At 38.6% G+C, this 16,402-nt stretch overlaps 1 protein-coding gene across 1 annotated transcript in view; it reads right to left on the bottom strand.

The window, feature by feature from the left end:
• The window catches only part of Myo3a (myosin IIIA), a 216,471-nt gene that overhangs the window by 169,062 nt on the left and 31,007 nt on the right, over positions 1–16,402 (bottom strand). The window contains exons 4-5 of the mRNA XM_031369160.1: positions 1,522–1,626; positions 791–890 (exon numbers count right to left, since the gene is read on the bottom strand). Coding sequence (XP_031225020.1) covers positions 791–890; positions 1,522–1,626 — 205 coding nt within the window. The remainder of the gene's footprint in view (positions 1–790; positions 891–1,521; positions 1,627–16,402) is intronic.

Genomic DNA, 16,402 nt, shown 5'->3' with positions numbered 1-16,402 from the left:
TTCATGTCCAAATAATTCTGTTTGATAAAATTAAAATTAAGGAAATTCATAGGACCTTGGAGCACAAGGTGGGACATACAAAGAGGAAAGAAAAGACGCTTAAGAACAACAGGATTAGATGTTCAAATGTGGCAAAATGCAGAATCATTTTCAACATGAAAACCATTTGTCAACATGAAGCACACACTGTGTGACTTGGGCTATCACACAGAAACAAAACTGGCCTAATAAACATGGAAATTTAGTTACACAACAGAGAAAACATAGACAGGAACGTGACTGGTATTTTTGGCTCAATAATGTCATCCAGGACCTCTCCCTATTCATTCCTTGCTTAGCTGTGCCTTCTTTGAGGACCACAAAGGTGAACAAAGATCTTTTGAACATAATGATAAGACACATAGAATCTTAAGAACACCTTTCCCTACGTTTCCTGCTTTGGGGGCAGGGAATATTCCTAAGTGATCCTAGCAGAGCTCCCCTCATCTCAAAATCTTGGACTTAGATATGTGTCCCTTTATAAAACAATCAACAACAGAGACTAGAGTTTTCTCAGAATAAGCTTAGAGTAATCACCTGAAATGTTGCCTGTCCTGGTGGATAAACTCCATATATATATATATATATATTATGTGGGGCTATGCTGGGTAACTCAGAAGCTGGAAGGGTCATTTGCAGAATTATCTGAATGAGATTTTGACTGGCTTTCCTACTTTCAATTCAGAAAAGGTGAGCCTTTTGGAAAGTGATAAAATCGTGCTACTCCTTGGGCACTTGCAAGAAAACTTACCAAAATCTACTAGTTTTACTCCACCTTCAGTAGTCAACAGGATGTTATTTCCTTTGACATCACGGTGGATGGTTTTGTTGCTATGCAGATGCTGAAGTCCCTGGAAGATGGAAAATGTATAGTGATTCTTAAAAGTACAATACAAAGAAACATTTTTCAAGTGGTGCACTTGTGTAGAATTAATACCAAATGTGCTAAAATCAGCATTCAACCAATGTTTTGAATTGGTTAGTGAAATCCAAATTTATCATTTCCAACTTGGACTATAAAGAAACATTTTTCAAGTGGAAATCAGAGGACACAATTCATGGAGCTCAGTTATGTTTCACTGTGTGGGTCCCTGGATTGAACTTCGGCCTCTGTGTCTGGCAGCAACACCACCCGCTGAGCCTTTGCTTGCTCTCCAAAGTCTTAGAAATGGGCTGATTCCAGCAAAGGATATTATTCTAGACACACTTATCTAAGATAGTGGCCAATAAAAACATAACTATTAGAAACATTTATTTTCTATCTTTATCTATAAAAGTTAAAAAAATACTTTTTAAAAAAATACTTAAGAGCAAAAATTAGAATCCCATCGACATAGACAAAGCTGCCTTCTAAAAAAAAGAACCCAAACATGACCCTGTCCTAGTCAATACTAATGTATACTTTTCTAAAAGTAGGATCCAGATTTTTATTTAGCTAGAACTTCCTCCTAATTACTGCACAAAGAGTTCAAATACCCTTACCATTAGTGCTTCATGTAAAATATATGCAATTATAGGCTCGCTCATTCTTTCTCCCCTCTTCAGAAATCCTTTCACCAGGTCAGTCACTGATCCTCCATTGCACAGCTGGAAATGAGCACGTCAAATGGACATTAAAACAAGCACAAAACTGTGATAGTTCATTTTATGGAACTGTAGATATTTGCTAATGTAGAAATGCTGTCTTCAAAGAGGTCACAGCTGACTGAGAAGAAAGGCCATGGAAGAAGGTGTCCTGTCTTAACTTGTGTGGCTGGGCATTATCCTACTACATATTTTTCACTAATACTATTACAAATCTACCCACTTCCAAATTTTACTTCACTATAAGAATTAATGATATTTCAGAATACAATATATTTTGATGTAAATTTATTTGATATTGATCTTTCTTAAACAGTAAATTACAAATGCAGCTATCTATTACTAACAGCAAAATTATAAAAACTATGGGGAAAAACTAAAAGTACAAACCTCAGAAGTATATTTTGGAATAAAGCTTTAAAATTTTTATGAGAAAAATGAATGTACAAATGGTTTTATTTCGAGTCCAGTTTGCTAGCTTACAAGATTGCTGCCAAACCATAAAGTCGGAGTTAGGTGAGAGTCCCCCTAACTCATAGAGGAGGTTTCTAAGAACAGACAAGATGGTCTAAACATGAGTTATTTCTTGTCTTCAAGTCTAGCCATTGCTACCACAAAACAATATTTGACTCATATCTTCACATAAATTGTGTGAAAAACATACATGCCCGTTGATGTACTCTTAAGAAGAAAGGATTTTACATACATATGTTTATATATTCATATATATATTCACACACACACACATACATGTATATACAACCTACTCAGCCTGTACAATGTGATTGTGTGTATATTCTCAGGGCTGACCATTGGCATTGGATAATAACTGGAGTGCTTTTCCTTGGAGAAGACTATTTCTCCCTTCTTTAGTTGAGAGCAAGGAGGATGGATGGGAAGACTGAAAGAGAGGGGAGAAAAGAGGAAAATGATGGAATTATATTAAAACATCAAAATAAAAAAGAAATAATTTAAAATAAAAGGAATGGATGCTTGTTATACTAAATAACAATCTTTAAAGAAATGTCTCCACTTTCTTCAACTCTTCACTATCATCACTGTTCCCATTCTGCCTGAAGTAAATATTTTTTAAAAGATTTATTTATTTTGTGTATGTGAGTATACTGTAGTTGTCTTCAGACACAGATCTCTTTACAGATGGTTGTGAGCCCCCATATGGTTGCTGGGAATTGAACTCAGGACCTCTGGAAGAGCAGATGGTGCTCTTAACCACTGAGTCATCTTTCTAGCACCTCATGCAAATATTAATAAAAAATCATAAATATTTTTCTTTAAAAACAAACATTTGATGTTTTAGAGTTCTTACTTTAAAAGCTTTCCTGAAAATGATTCCAAAAAATTGTTCTAGCATCTTGTTGTAAGTGGTTTCCTAAATGACTCTCCTTATCTTCGTGGTCACACAAATGAAATGAGCAGAGATTCGTGCTTACACAGTACTGATAACTAGAACATAGTTTTCATCTAAATTAATCTGTAGAGGAGAATCTTCTACTTAAATTTGTGATTCTACAAATTTATTCCCCAATTTAAGATGTAAGCCTTAAAGCTATTATGGATTCTGATATTCCAGTTAATATAATTCAAGGGAGTTGATGAATATACACTGCTTTAAATGCACATTAATTTAAAAAAGGAACAAACTCTCTTTTAGGCAAAATTGGTAAGTACACTGGAGCAAAAATGAGAGACAATACTCTAGGAAACAATTTGCAATATTATGTTGTCTCTGCTCTTCAGCATCCTTTTTGTCTGTACACAAAGAAGGAAGAGTCTGAACAAGAAAGGAAGAAAGAATATGGTGGAGAAATTTTTCATATTTGGGGTTTGTAAAATTAGGTAACACTGAGTCCCACTAAAGATTCAAAGGAGGCACCCCATCTGCAGTAGAGACCAACATCAAGACAGCAGTGAACATGAGAAGAAAGGTCAGTGGTCGAATAATCCTGGACCAGACAACATCGTAAGGACGGTTGGATTCTGCAAGTCCTTGATCCCCTGATGGCATACACTGTCATTTCTGTCTTCAACATTGCCATTAGCTAGGGCTTTTCTCTGTGGTCTCCCTCATCCCAGATCTGTTCTCCTGGCCCTCCTTCCTCACCCGCCTTTGCATCACAGCATCACTGCCTAGGACCCTACACTGCCACCATTCTGACCCTCTTTTTTTTTATTAGATATTTTCTTTATTTGCATGTCATATGATGTTCTCCTTTCCCAGTTTCCCCTCTGAAAAGAAGAAAAAATAAAATAAAGGAAAAGAAAAATAAAAAACAAAAACCCCTGTTCCCTCTCCTCCCCTTGCTCACCAACCCACCCTCTCCTGCTTCCTGACCCTGACATTCCCCTACACTGAGGCATAGAACCTTCACAGGGCCAAGGGCCTCTCCTCCCATTGATGACCAACTATGCCATCCTCTGCTATATGCATGCTGCTGGAGCCATGAGTCCCATCATGTGCACTCTTTGGTTGGTGGTTTAGTCCCTGGGAGCTCTGAGAGTACTAGTTAGTTCATATTGTTGTTCCTCCTAAGGGGCTGCAAACCCTTCAGCTCCTTGGGTCCTTTCTCTAGTTCCTTCACTGGGGACCCTGTGCTCAGTCCAATGGATGGCTGTAAGCCTCTACTTCTGTATTAGTCAGGCACTGGCAGAATCTCTCATGAGACAGCTATATCAGGCTCCTGTCAGCTAGCACTTGCTGGCATCCACAATAGTGTCTGAATTTGATGATTGAATATGGGAAGGATTCCCAGGTGGAACTGTCTCTGGATTGGCCTTCCTTCAGTCTCTGCTCCATAGTTTGCCTCTACAACTCCTTCCATGGGTATTTTGTTCCTCCTTCTAAAAAGTATCGAAGTATCCACACCTTGGTCTTCCTTCTTCTTGAGTTTCTTGTGGTTTGTGGATTTTGGCGGTTCCTCTGGAAATTGGACATAGTACTACCAGAAGACCCAGCTATACCACTCCTGGGCATATACCTAGAAGATACTCCAACATGTAATAAGGACACATGCTCCACTATTTTCATAGCAGCCTTATTTATAATAGCTAGAAACTGGAAACAACCCAGATGTCCCTCAACAGAGGAATGGATACAGAAAATGTGGCACATCTACACAATGGAGTACTACTCAGCTATTAAAAACAATAAATTTATGAAATTCTTAGGCAAATGGATGGATCTGGAGAATATCATCATGAGTGAGGTAACCCAATCACAAAAGAATCCATATGGTATGCCCATTCTGACCCTCTTTAAGTCATGTACAGGCAGGGAAGAGGAGTGAAAGCAAATGTTTCTTTAGCATTCTAATTGGAAGTGTTGAATAAATTTTCTCCAACATCTTTTCTAATATGGTTGAATTTCACTGGGATGCTGAACATGTCTGGATTAGATAGTACTAGACAAGATGCATACAGCATTTACTGTGTACAGGGCATATTCCTAATACACTGTCACGGATTATCCATAAACCTCACCATTTTTGGAATTAAGCATCAGTATCTCCATATTAAAGACAAAGAAAAGGAAGCACATTCACAATTGCTTTCTTTCTTCACTCAAAGTAAACTTCCAGCTAATATGGGACTATGTACAAACTGGCATTTCAAAGGCTGTGTTTTCTTTTGTATCAGGAAGAAGAGCATGATGAAAATATGCATGCACTGTATAGGGTCAGGCTGCCTCCACTATAGGTTGGCAGATTGTATTACAAAATTATTCTGCAAGAAGTGAAAGGAAATTGAGCACTTTAAAATGCAGGCTAGTCCTTTAAAAGATTCAGGAGCTAGGGTTAGTTAGCAGTGTAGGGGAATGCCAGGGCCAGTAAAAAGGAGGGGGTGGGGTGGTGAGCTGGGGGTGGCGGTAGGGGTTTGTTTTAGGTTTTGTTTTTTTCTTTTCTTTCTTTCTTTCTTTCTTTCTTTCTTTTTTTTTTTTTTTTTTTTTTTTTTTTTTGAGGGGAACCTAGGAAGGGAGATACTGTAAATAAAGAAAACATCTAATAAAAAATTAACTAGAAAAAAAGAAAGATTCTGCAAAGCAAGGCTACAGACTCCATTTTTTGCTCCTTCTTTCCTTCTTTCCTCCCTTTCTCCCTCCCTCCCTTCCTCCTTATTTCCTTTCCCTTTCATTCTCTTCCTCTTTCTTCTTATCCTTCCTCTTCTTCCTCTTCTTTGTAATGTGTAGCTCTCTCTGGTTGCACAGTCTGTGACTGACTTTTGTGAAAGAAATATGAACGTTTCCCAATTAAAGTGGAGTCACTTATGTCAACCCTACCAAAAGTAAAGAAGAAAGACTCGTATGCAGTACTGTTGGAGCACACCTATGACCAAAAGCTGTCAGGTCCAAAACTAGGAGGCCACTATTATACAAAGTAGCTTGTCAAACCCATCTGGCAAGAGCTATGTGCTCAGCCTCAGACCCATGCCACCCAGCTAATGTAAATCTTCTTTAAAAGCTGCCTCCTTATCTCACCGTCTTTGAATATTCCTGTATTTACTCTGGTTGTTGCATTTTTATCATGGGCTCCACTGTTCTGGAATATCAGTATTTGGAGAAAATCTCTGGCTAATTGTTTTGTTTAGGTTGATACCACTATGCTTGTGAAGAATTCTAAATTCTGGCTTCTTTGATTTAGCATAGTAAAGTTCAGGTCCATTCACCGTTTCTTTAATATTGTTTGAATGTTGATGCTCTTTCTCCTCCCTCTCCTCATCCTTCGACTCCTCTTTCTCCTCCCCTTCCTCCTTCTATCTGGTGAATACCACTGGACGGAAGACCACTCTTTACTTACCAAATGAAGAATGCCTGAATTGTTATGAGTTTGGAGCATTAGGTAATGTATCATTATTGGCTTGTGAATGGCAACAAACACACCGCTCTAATGTAAAATGTCAGGGCAGAAGCCATCTGAGTAAAGGGATTTATCATTATCATCCATATTTTTAGTTCAATCTTTCTGTAAATTCCAAACCACTTGAAATCTCACACTTGTTCATTAATCAAGCAAGTAAGCAGAAGGCCAGCAGCTAGCACTAACACAGTGAAGGGCCATACAAACCTAACCCATGTTCAACAAAAAGTAAACCATGTTCCACTGTGTGCTCAGAAACAATTTACTCTTGGTTGAATTTTTTCAACTGGCTCATTATTATTCTTTCATGGTGTTAAGCATGGATATAATGAATTTTAGTTGTTTTCACTCCTGTTACCCTCCCTCATCCCTCATCCCTCTCATTGAAACCCTTCTTCCCAACAGATCACCCTCCTAGTTTTCCTGTCTTCTTTCTCTGTATGTCCTACCATGTGTAGTTAGAATTGTTTGCATGAGTGGATGGTTATTTACTGAAGCATGAACAGTAGAAGAAAATTACAGTCTTTCCCAGCAACCACTGTCAACAGACCTTCAGAGTTGAAGCTTATGTCCAATGTTAAGGGAGGAGCTGACCCAGGAAATATTCTTGACACGATGCATACATGTATGAATTCATCATAATAGTAATTAAAGATAAATGTGTTTTTGAAGAATCACAATTTATTTCTTCATATTCTACAAAAAATCATTGAGCCATTAGCATGTACAAAGGATGGAGACAGGTCCTCAAGTTGATCAAAGATGACGAGGACACCTGTGGTTCTCAAATCCACTCTTAGGGATACCTCACAATGCTTAGAGACACCTTTTTGGCTGGGGAATGGCCTACTGGCATCTAACAGTGAGCAATGATGCCAACCATCCAAAAGCTCAGAGAATAGCTCTCCACAATGCAGAATCATTCAGGGTCCAATGCCAGCAGTGCTTGGACTAAAATAAATGACAACCTAATTAGAGGAATGACATCGACTATTGGTTATTATATGTGGGTAGGAGATTTATATGAGGATACCCACACAGCCCAGAGAGGCTGTTAGCACAGGTGAAGTCCACCATCACAGGCAGAGAGTGATTCCCTCCAAGTTACATTTTTATTGTGGGTACTGTGTCTCATGAAATTCAATACTGTATTTTGGAGGGTGCAGTTTAGTTTTATCAAATTTTTCTTTATACCTCCTTCTTTCTCATTAGACTTTTCTCCAAACTCATAATAGTTTGTGACCCTCACAAGATGGAAATTATATCATTTACCTATGATTCTACTTAAGCTCACTACTTTTAACTTTTAAAAACAAGTGTGTATACTTGAACTAAAACAGGAGACTTTTTAGTGGTAAATAAACAAAATGTTCTTCACACTGGTAAATACAGACATTGTCCGTGGCTGTGCAAGAGACACTGAGCAAGTTTGCAGAGTAAGACCCAGATCTCCATCATGACAGACACAAAGATACGGTTGTAAGCAATGCTGAAAAGTGAATGTTTTCCATCCAAGCTTTAGGCAATGGCAGTTTAACCTGAGGAACACAGAACTTTTTTTTTTTTTAAGATATTTTCTTTATTTACATGTAAATTTCTCCTTTCCCAGTTTCCCCTCCAAAAAACAAACAAAGAAACAAACAAAAACAACAAGAACAAACCCCTGTTGCCTCCCCCCTCCTCATGCCTGCCACCCCACCCTCCCCCACTTCTTGGCCCTGGCATTCCCCTACACTGGGACACAGAACCTTCACAGGGCCGAGGTCCTCTCCTCCCATTGATGATCGAATTTGCAATCCTCTACTATACACATGCTGCCAGAACAATCAGACCCACAATGTGCAGTCCTTGATTGGTGGTTGAGACCCTGGGAGCTCTGAGGGTACTAGTTAGTTCATATTGTTGTTTGTCCTAGGGGGCTGCAAACCCCTCAGCTCCATAGGTCCTTTCTCTAACTCCTTCACTGGGGACCATGTACTCAGTTCAATGGATGTCTGTGAGCCTCTGCATCTGTATTAGTCAGGTACTGTCAGAGCCTCTCAGGAGATAGCTATATTTAGGCTGGCTTGTCCTTCCTTCAGTCTCTGCTCCATAGTTAATCTCTGCAACTCCACAGAACTTTATTTCTGATGAACTGTAGAGAGTTACGTTAAAATGGAAAACAAACGGAAAGTGTATACAAATATGGAAATGACTGTGGGAATAAAAATCAATGTTTTACTGATGATTTTGTGGCTCACTCTCTTAGAGTCGCCATACACAATTGTCATGGCCCAAACTCTGATTCCTCCCTGACAGTTAGTGACAATTGAAATACTGTCCAGATGAAATGAACTGTCTCTACTAGTCTAAATGCCATTTCTGTAAATGACACAGGGTAAACTTTAAAGTGAAACATGAAGATTTTTAATGATGAACTGCAGATATTCTTTAGTTAGATGATAGATCACCAAAATAAAATGAATGGCACACAGAAGAGTGAATGGTGCTATAGTTAACTTAAGCAATTTTACATTTCCAAGATAGATGGGAAGAGAATTCATAATAGGAGATTTTAGCTCGCACCCTCCAAAGTATATAGCTTTGAAACATTATCTGAAAATAGGTCCTGGAACCTCTTTAATCAAACAAAACTGAGGGATAATTTTCCTAAATCAGAGCTCCATGAACTGAGAGCATTCTCAACCCACACACGGAAGTGAGCCGAAACAACCAGGACAAAAGTGAGGTCATTCTGTAAGCAACATTGTAGCATTTCCAAAAGGCAGCTGCTACTGACCCTCTGAATGTATTCTGTCACTACTGAGACAGAAAGTGAGATTTTTAAGGGCAGGATTGTTAATATCTGCAGTTACAAATTCTTACTTCTGCTTTTTCTTTGCTTTGTTCTCAGTGTCTTCTGGGGTCATTTGTTTAAGTAGACCATGTTCTGCCCTGAGTCATAGAAGCACCATTGTTTTCCAGTGCTTAGTTCAGTTTTGTTCTGTTCATTTCAGAAAGTCACTGCCAACACTCACACTTAAGTCTTTGTTTAGGCATGCGTCTACATCAGAGCATGCAGGGAATGAGGTAAGAGCTCACCGTACACCATCACAGTAACTGCATCATTTTACACTGCCACGAGCAATGGGCTCCAATTTGCTCAGTTTGCTCCAAAACTTCTTTGGTTACCAGTATCATCAGCCTTTGTAAGTTCAGCCATATGAACATTATATCAAACAGTATTTCTTTATGCTTTTAGCTTAACTTTTCCCAAAGCCTAAAAGTATTAAACACTTCTTATAAATGTTGCTGCGAAGCACTCACTGTCTCAGAGTAAAATGTTGGAGTACAATTTTCCAAGCAAATGGTCCCAAGAAACAAGCTGGAGTAGCCATTCTAATATCAAATAAAATTGACTTTCAATCAAAAGTTATCAAAAAGTATAAGGAATGATACTTCATACTGGTCAAAGGAAAAATCTACCAAGATGAACTCTCAATTCTGAACATCTATGCTCCAAATGCAAAGGTACCCACATTCATAAAAGAAACTGTGCTAAAGCTCAAAGCACACATTGCACCTCACACAATAATAGGGAGACTTCAACACCCCACTCTCAACAATGGACAGATCATGGAAACAGAAACTAAACACAGACACAGTGAAACTAACAAAGTTATGGACCAAATTAATCTAACAGTTATGTATAGAACATTTTATCCTAAAGCAAAAGAATATATCTTCTTCTCAGCACCTCATGGTACCTTCTCCAAAACTGACCATATAATTGGCCACAAAACAGGCCTCAACAGATACAAGAAGACTGAAATTATCCCATGCATCCTATCAGATCACCACGGACTAAGGCTGGTCTTAAATTCCAACACAAACAACGGAAATCACATACACATGGAAACTGAACAACACTCTATTCAATGATAACTTGGTCAAAGAAGAAATAAAGAAATTAAAGACTTTTTAGAATTTAATGAAAATGAAGACACATCATATTAAAAATTATGGGACACAATGAAAGCAGTGGTAAGAGGAAAACTCTTATCTCTAAGAGTTATAAAAAAGAAACTGGAGAGAGCTTACACTAGCAGTTTGACAGCACACCTGAAAGCTCTTTAACAAAAAGAAGCAAATACATCCAAAAGGAGTAGACAGCAGGAAATAATCAAACTCAGGGCTGAAATCAACCAAATAGAAACAAAAAGAACTATACAAAAAATCAACCAAACCAGTAGTTGGTTCTTTGAGCTTTTTGCATTTTGCATTTTCTTTGACTGTTGTGTCAATGTTTTCTATGGTGTCTTCTGCCCCTGAGATTCTGTCTTCTATCTCTTTTATTCTGTTGGTGATGCTTGCATCTATGACTCCTGATCTCTTTCCTAGGTTTTCTATCTCCAGGGTTGTCTCCCTCTGTGATTTCTTTATTGTTTTTGTTTCCATTTTTAGATCTTGGATGGTTTTATTCATTTCCTTCACTTGTTTGATTGTGTTTTCCTGTAATTCTTTAAGGGATTTTTGTGTTTCCTCTTTAAGGCTTCTAGCTGTTTACCTGTGTTCTCCTATGTTTCTTTGAGGGTGCTATTTATGTCCTTCTTAATGTCCTCCATCATCGTCATGAGAAGTGACTTTAGGTCTGAATCTTGCTTTTCTGGTGTGATGGTGTGTCCAGGACTTGCTATGGTGAGAGAATTGGGTTCTGATGATGCCAAGTAACCTTGGTTTCTGTTGATTATGTTCTTTCACTTGCCTCCAGCCATCTGATAATATCTAGTGCTCCCTGCCCTCACTGTATCTGACTGGAGCCTGTCCTTCCTGTAATTCTGCTTGGGTCAGAACTCCTCAGAGTCCAGCTGTCTCTGGGATCGTGTGGTCCTGAGGTTCTGGGTGTGTCAGAGTTCCTGAGTGTCAAGCTTGCCCTGAGACCCTGAGATCGCGGTGTGACCAAGCTCCTGGGATTCTGGGATTCTGGGATCCTGGTCGTGCTAGAGTGCCTGGGAGTGGAGTCTTCTCTGGAGGCTGTAGGACTGACCGCTGAGTTCTAGGCCAAGATAGACTGGCTTAGACTGGAAACCTAGCCTCTCCTTAGATAAGAGTCATCTGAATATTTAAGAATCGCTTCAAGCTGGGCATTGTGGCATATACCTTTAATCCCAGCATTTGGAAGGCAGAGATGGTAAAAGGCCAGCATGGTCAACATAGTAAGTTCTAGGAGAGTCAGGGCTACATAATAGAGAGAAAGTCCTGTCTCAAAATAAATAAATAAAATAGCTTCCAAATTTCATTCATGAATTTTCTCCTTCATTGGTACAAGCAGTCCACACTTATAATCAGGAAGTCTGGAGGATACTACAGAGAAGAAAGCTCCTGCAACAATATCTGTTTTCTGTTAGCAAGTTAAGATGATCCCCTTGTCAAAAGACTTCTCCTTTATTCTCTATTAATATGCCTATTTATACTCAACAACAATAATTAATTTAGCTTTAAATTATTTCTCTACCATCACAATAATCACCTCTAATGTAAGTTCATCTTGGTCCCATACTGAGAGCCTACCACTATGGCCAGCAGAAAGTAAGAGGTGAGTTCAGAAAACAAACACCTGACTAGATGTAAATTCTATAAAGGTATCTACATGAATGCACATGTGTGCACAGTAACAGGTCAGCTTTTCCTATGGTATAGGTAGGGTCTGCTCAAAGTGTGACATGTTTGAATTAAATGCATTTATATATTAAATTCTAGGTGCCAAAATGTGATAAAACAATTATGAAAGGAGATACCACTGAAGAGTCATTCCTTAATGTGTGCTCACATACTGTGTGACTTTCTAATATTAAACCAATTGTTTGAGGGTATCATTGACAAGTGCTTCATTTGGGATGTATTTTGGGAACTCCAACCACTAAATCCAAATACAAAACAATTCTCTCATTCTAAGATATTTTAAAAGTCTTGAGGAAACACTTGATCACTTAAAACCTATAGCAAAGGAAAATAATTTATCAGATGAAATACTTTAATGTACATAAAGAAAACCTATTAATCTATCAATTAGCAACACAGTCCCTGAAGCAACACTATAAACTGGCACTCCTGTGCAAGCAACAGTGACTTTGGCAAGCTCTGATGTATATGGTAGGCAAGAAGGGCAGTGAGACTTTTGTATTGCTATTTATGCATTCCTGGGACAGGCAGCACAAAGGAGGACACTTAGGCTGCTTGCCCAGCTTGCTCCTTAAACAAAACCATAAATGAAACGACTCCAGGTAATAGCTGTCTATTTTGCTGCAGACACATGAAATAACAGCCTCTTAGATGAGAGCTGGGAACAATTTCTCAGCCCTGAGAGCATGAAAGGAATCATGCTGTCAGTCTGCAGCTCCACTGCAATTGTGAACTGCCACAGGGAAGAAGACACCACACCAGGCTACCATAGGAAGGCAGGAACCAGCTTCTCCTCCTGTCCTGCTTCCTGACACAGCAAAAAGATTTCCCTGGCTTTGCAACCCCTCCTAGCTACATAATATTAATGTGTTAATACTAAACAAATAGAAAACCCTCATTCACTGTGTTGTCTTTATCTTCCTGTTTTTTTCCCCTTATGGCAGACCTTATATTCTTCTAGGTGTAAAAATAAGAAAACCTAGAATAACCAATAATGCCTGATGTATGGTGTATGAAGATCTACAATGTATATTTGATAGGCTTCATTACTATTTACTGATTTTTTTGTGCTTTCAAACACTATCTGTAATTTACAGTCTTTGATCTCCTGAAAGGGATATAATTTCAAAGAGAAAAATTTCTATACTTGGAAGTCCATGAAAGAAAGCAGTGTCACTATTACAAAAGAACAAATTAGGGACGATTGAGATGAAGATCGGGACATTCTGTAGCACACCACCATGGAGGTGAGGTAGTAATTAGTACAGAGATGCACTAGGCTAGAAAGGCTCTTTAAATAACAGAAGGATGTCCTATTCTCAATTTTGGCTTTATTACTGCTGAAGGCATGCTGAGCAAATGACTGCAGAGTCTGGGTTTTCCTCTGTAATTAAAATGTGGCTGTTTATTTGGCCACGGAGCAGAAATGGCAGGAAACTCTCAGGCCTTCTTTTGTGCTCAGCAGCAGCACGGGATCGATGGCAATGTTTTAAGTCAATATGGCTCTGTTGTTTTGTTCTCCAGGTTTAGATGATAAGAATATTCAGAAACCTAGCCCAACTTTCACTTCCTCAGGCCCAAACCACCCTTCTCCCTTATGGACCTCAACAGCAAACACTAGGGGGTTAATGACATTCAAAATCAAAAGTGGTGCCTGTATCTTACTAAACAGGATAGACAGATATATTGTATAATGATGCATAGGGAAAAGAAACAAAATCACCTATCATGTTTGTATATGTTCATCACTACAAATAATAGACTATACCATGACAATACAAACCTCCACAGTTGTTCCATGGACAACAGACAAAGCAGGAGCCACCGTCTACCCTGCCTGACTCCCTTCTCTTTTTATGAAGCAGTTTTGTCTAAGTGGAATCAGGAAACAATGGCTGCTTTCGCTAACCTGCGGAAACTTTAGACTGCAAATGAACATACAGCTCAGTCTCATGGAAGGAGTTCCTAAAAAGAGTCTGGTGCATTGTGGATGTTCAGACATTTGTGGGGTAATAGAATGGATGCAAATAAAAGAATGATCAACTTGAAAAGATAATTAAAACACACACACAGTAAAACATAGACTGCCCTAAAACGATATGAAGAATTTCTATTCCAACAATCTCAGTTCTGGATTGAAACTTAAATGAAAAGAGTTATCCTGAGTTAGAAGCTACTACAGGTATTTGCCTAAGCTCCCATGGCCTTCCACCTGGCAGGCTAATGGATCATGAGGCCTGTCACTCACAGCTCAGATTCACCCCTCCAGCACATACTTTATCTATAGGGACTCACATTAAAAGCAGAGTGTTATTAGCATGATTCTTTGGGTAATATCTCCCCTCTTTGCCTAGTCTTTGGATATATCCAGGTAAAATAACTTATTTGGGCTTTATTATGATAAGAGGTATAATTAGTAGTCATTTGGGGAGCACAAAGTATTGATGCCACAGCCAATTTTGTAAAATGTGCCTCTAAGTACCACCTGCACCATTCACACTTACAAATAAGGTAATTGTACTTCTAGCCACTTCTGAGTATTTGTAATTAGTATAATTTGCATATTCAAATTATAATAATTATATCCAGTTTACCAACTTCTCACTTTTTTTATGCCCACCTCAACTTTGTTAGTTCACATAGATCAGATTCTTGAAATGTATACTATTTTCTTTTTTTCATTATTGTAATAAAATACCCAACAAAAAGCAGATTAAGAGAGAAGGGACTTATTTGGGCTCACAAGCTAGGGGTTCAAGGTGGTGGGGAAGCCCTTGAGGCAGGAGATCACACTGTACCTTCAGCCAGGAAGCAGAAAGAGATGGACACAGGAGTTCTCTGGCTGATCTTCTAATTCACTCTGGGACCCCAGGACAGGACTTGGATGGTGCCAGCCACCTTGAAAGCAGGTCTTTCCCTGCTTACTTGTCCCTGGACACTCTCACGGACACCTACAGCAGTGTTTCTCAAGGGATGCCTAATCCAGTCAGGTTGACAATGAAGAGTAGTCATCATGCTAGTTTATTAAATGACATTGCTATCTCTTCTCAAGCCATTCAGGGAAATGTTCAACATTTCCATATAGTGAAGCATGTGGACAAAGTTCAGAGTACCTCCCCCAAGCCCCACCACAAGTCCCTAATCAATTCATTATGCCAGAATGGCAGTTCTTTTTGTCAGTTTAATCCACTAAAACTATTTTGGTCAATTATTTCACCTTTTCTCAAAACAAACAAACAAAGAAAGAAAAACCAACAATAACCACAACAAAAAGCAAAGAACAAAAACAGCACACACTTAACTATGATTGACAGTCTTCAATTCAATTTAAAAAAAAAACCTAAAAACAAAAACAGCACACACTTAACTACGATCGACAGTCTTCAATTCAATTTAAAAAAACCCTAGTTTCAAGACTTCATACTAACAAATACCAGTATAATCAGAATAGAAGTTGGCAGGCTAAAGGCAAGAACTGATCTTATTTTGAGCTCTGGGCAAAACAAGCATAAATTGTTTCCTTGCCCATTCAGATTCATATTAGCCAGAGAACCCAAATCTCTATTTCACTGACAATATGTTTTTTAAGCTAAACACACATATTGAAACTATTTGATGTGTGTGCAAAGTTGCATTCAAAACTCACATAGCATAACAGCTCAGATATAAATGAAAAACTGAAGGAAAGACTCTAAAAATTTTTCACTAATATTAAAAAAATAAGATTTAAGTTCACAATTTGCATACTTGGATAATTAAATTTACATGAATGAAAGTTTAGCTTTGTTTAGTATTTAATTTAAGATATAAAGCTATCTTATAGTAGAAAAATAAAAAGCAGCTTTGAAATAGTAAATCGTCTAATACTAAGGAGCAGTGATTTAAATTTTATAAATGTCATATAACAAAATATACATCTCCAGAATATGAACAGCTTCTTTAAAATATTATTTTAGCTCTCAGCTTCCAACTAACAGAGGTGGATCAGGGACCTTAGCCGCCTCTCCTTTGCACTTGGAGAATCTGCCCCCAGAGACCCGCCGGGACCCCGAGCCTCCAGTGAGAGCCGCCATCCCCTCTCTGGTGAGTTCCTAAGCCAGAAGCAGCCACCTGGGAGGCAAAGATCCCATGAGTCGCAGGGGTCTTGCAGGGCATCAGGGACAGGACAAGCTCTGGTCAAGACTCACTAAGAACATCTATCACCAAAAATCAAGAGATGGTGAAAGGCAAACGCAAGAATCCTACCA

The sequence above is a fragment of the Mastomys coucha genome, unplaced genomic scaffold, assembly GCF_008632895.1.
Source record: "Mastomys coucha isolate ucsf_1 unplaced genomic scaffold, UCSF_Mcou_1 pScaffold15, whole genome shotgun sequence".
In the NCBI taxonomy this organism is placed as follows: domain Eukaryota; kingdom Metazoa; phylum Chordata; class Mammalia; order Rodentia; family Muridae; genus Mastomys; species Mastomys coucha.
The sequence above is the reverse complement of the archived record's forward strand: the minus strand, read 5'-3'. Positions and strand labels throughout refer to the sequence as shown.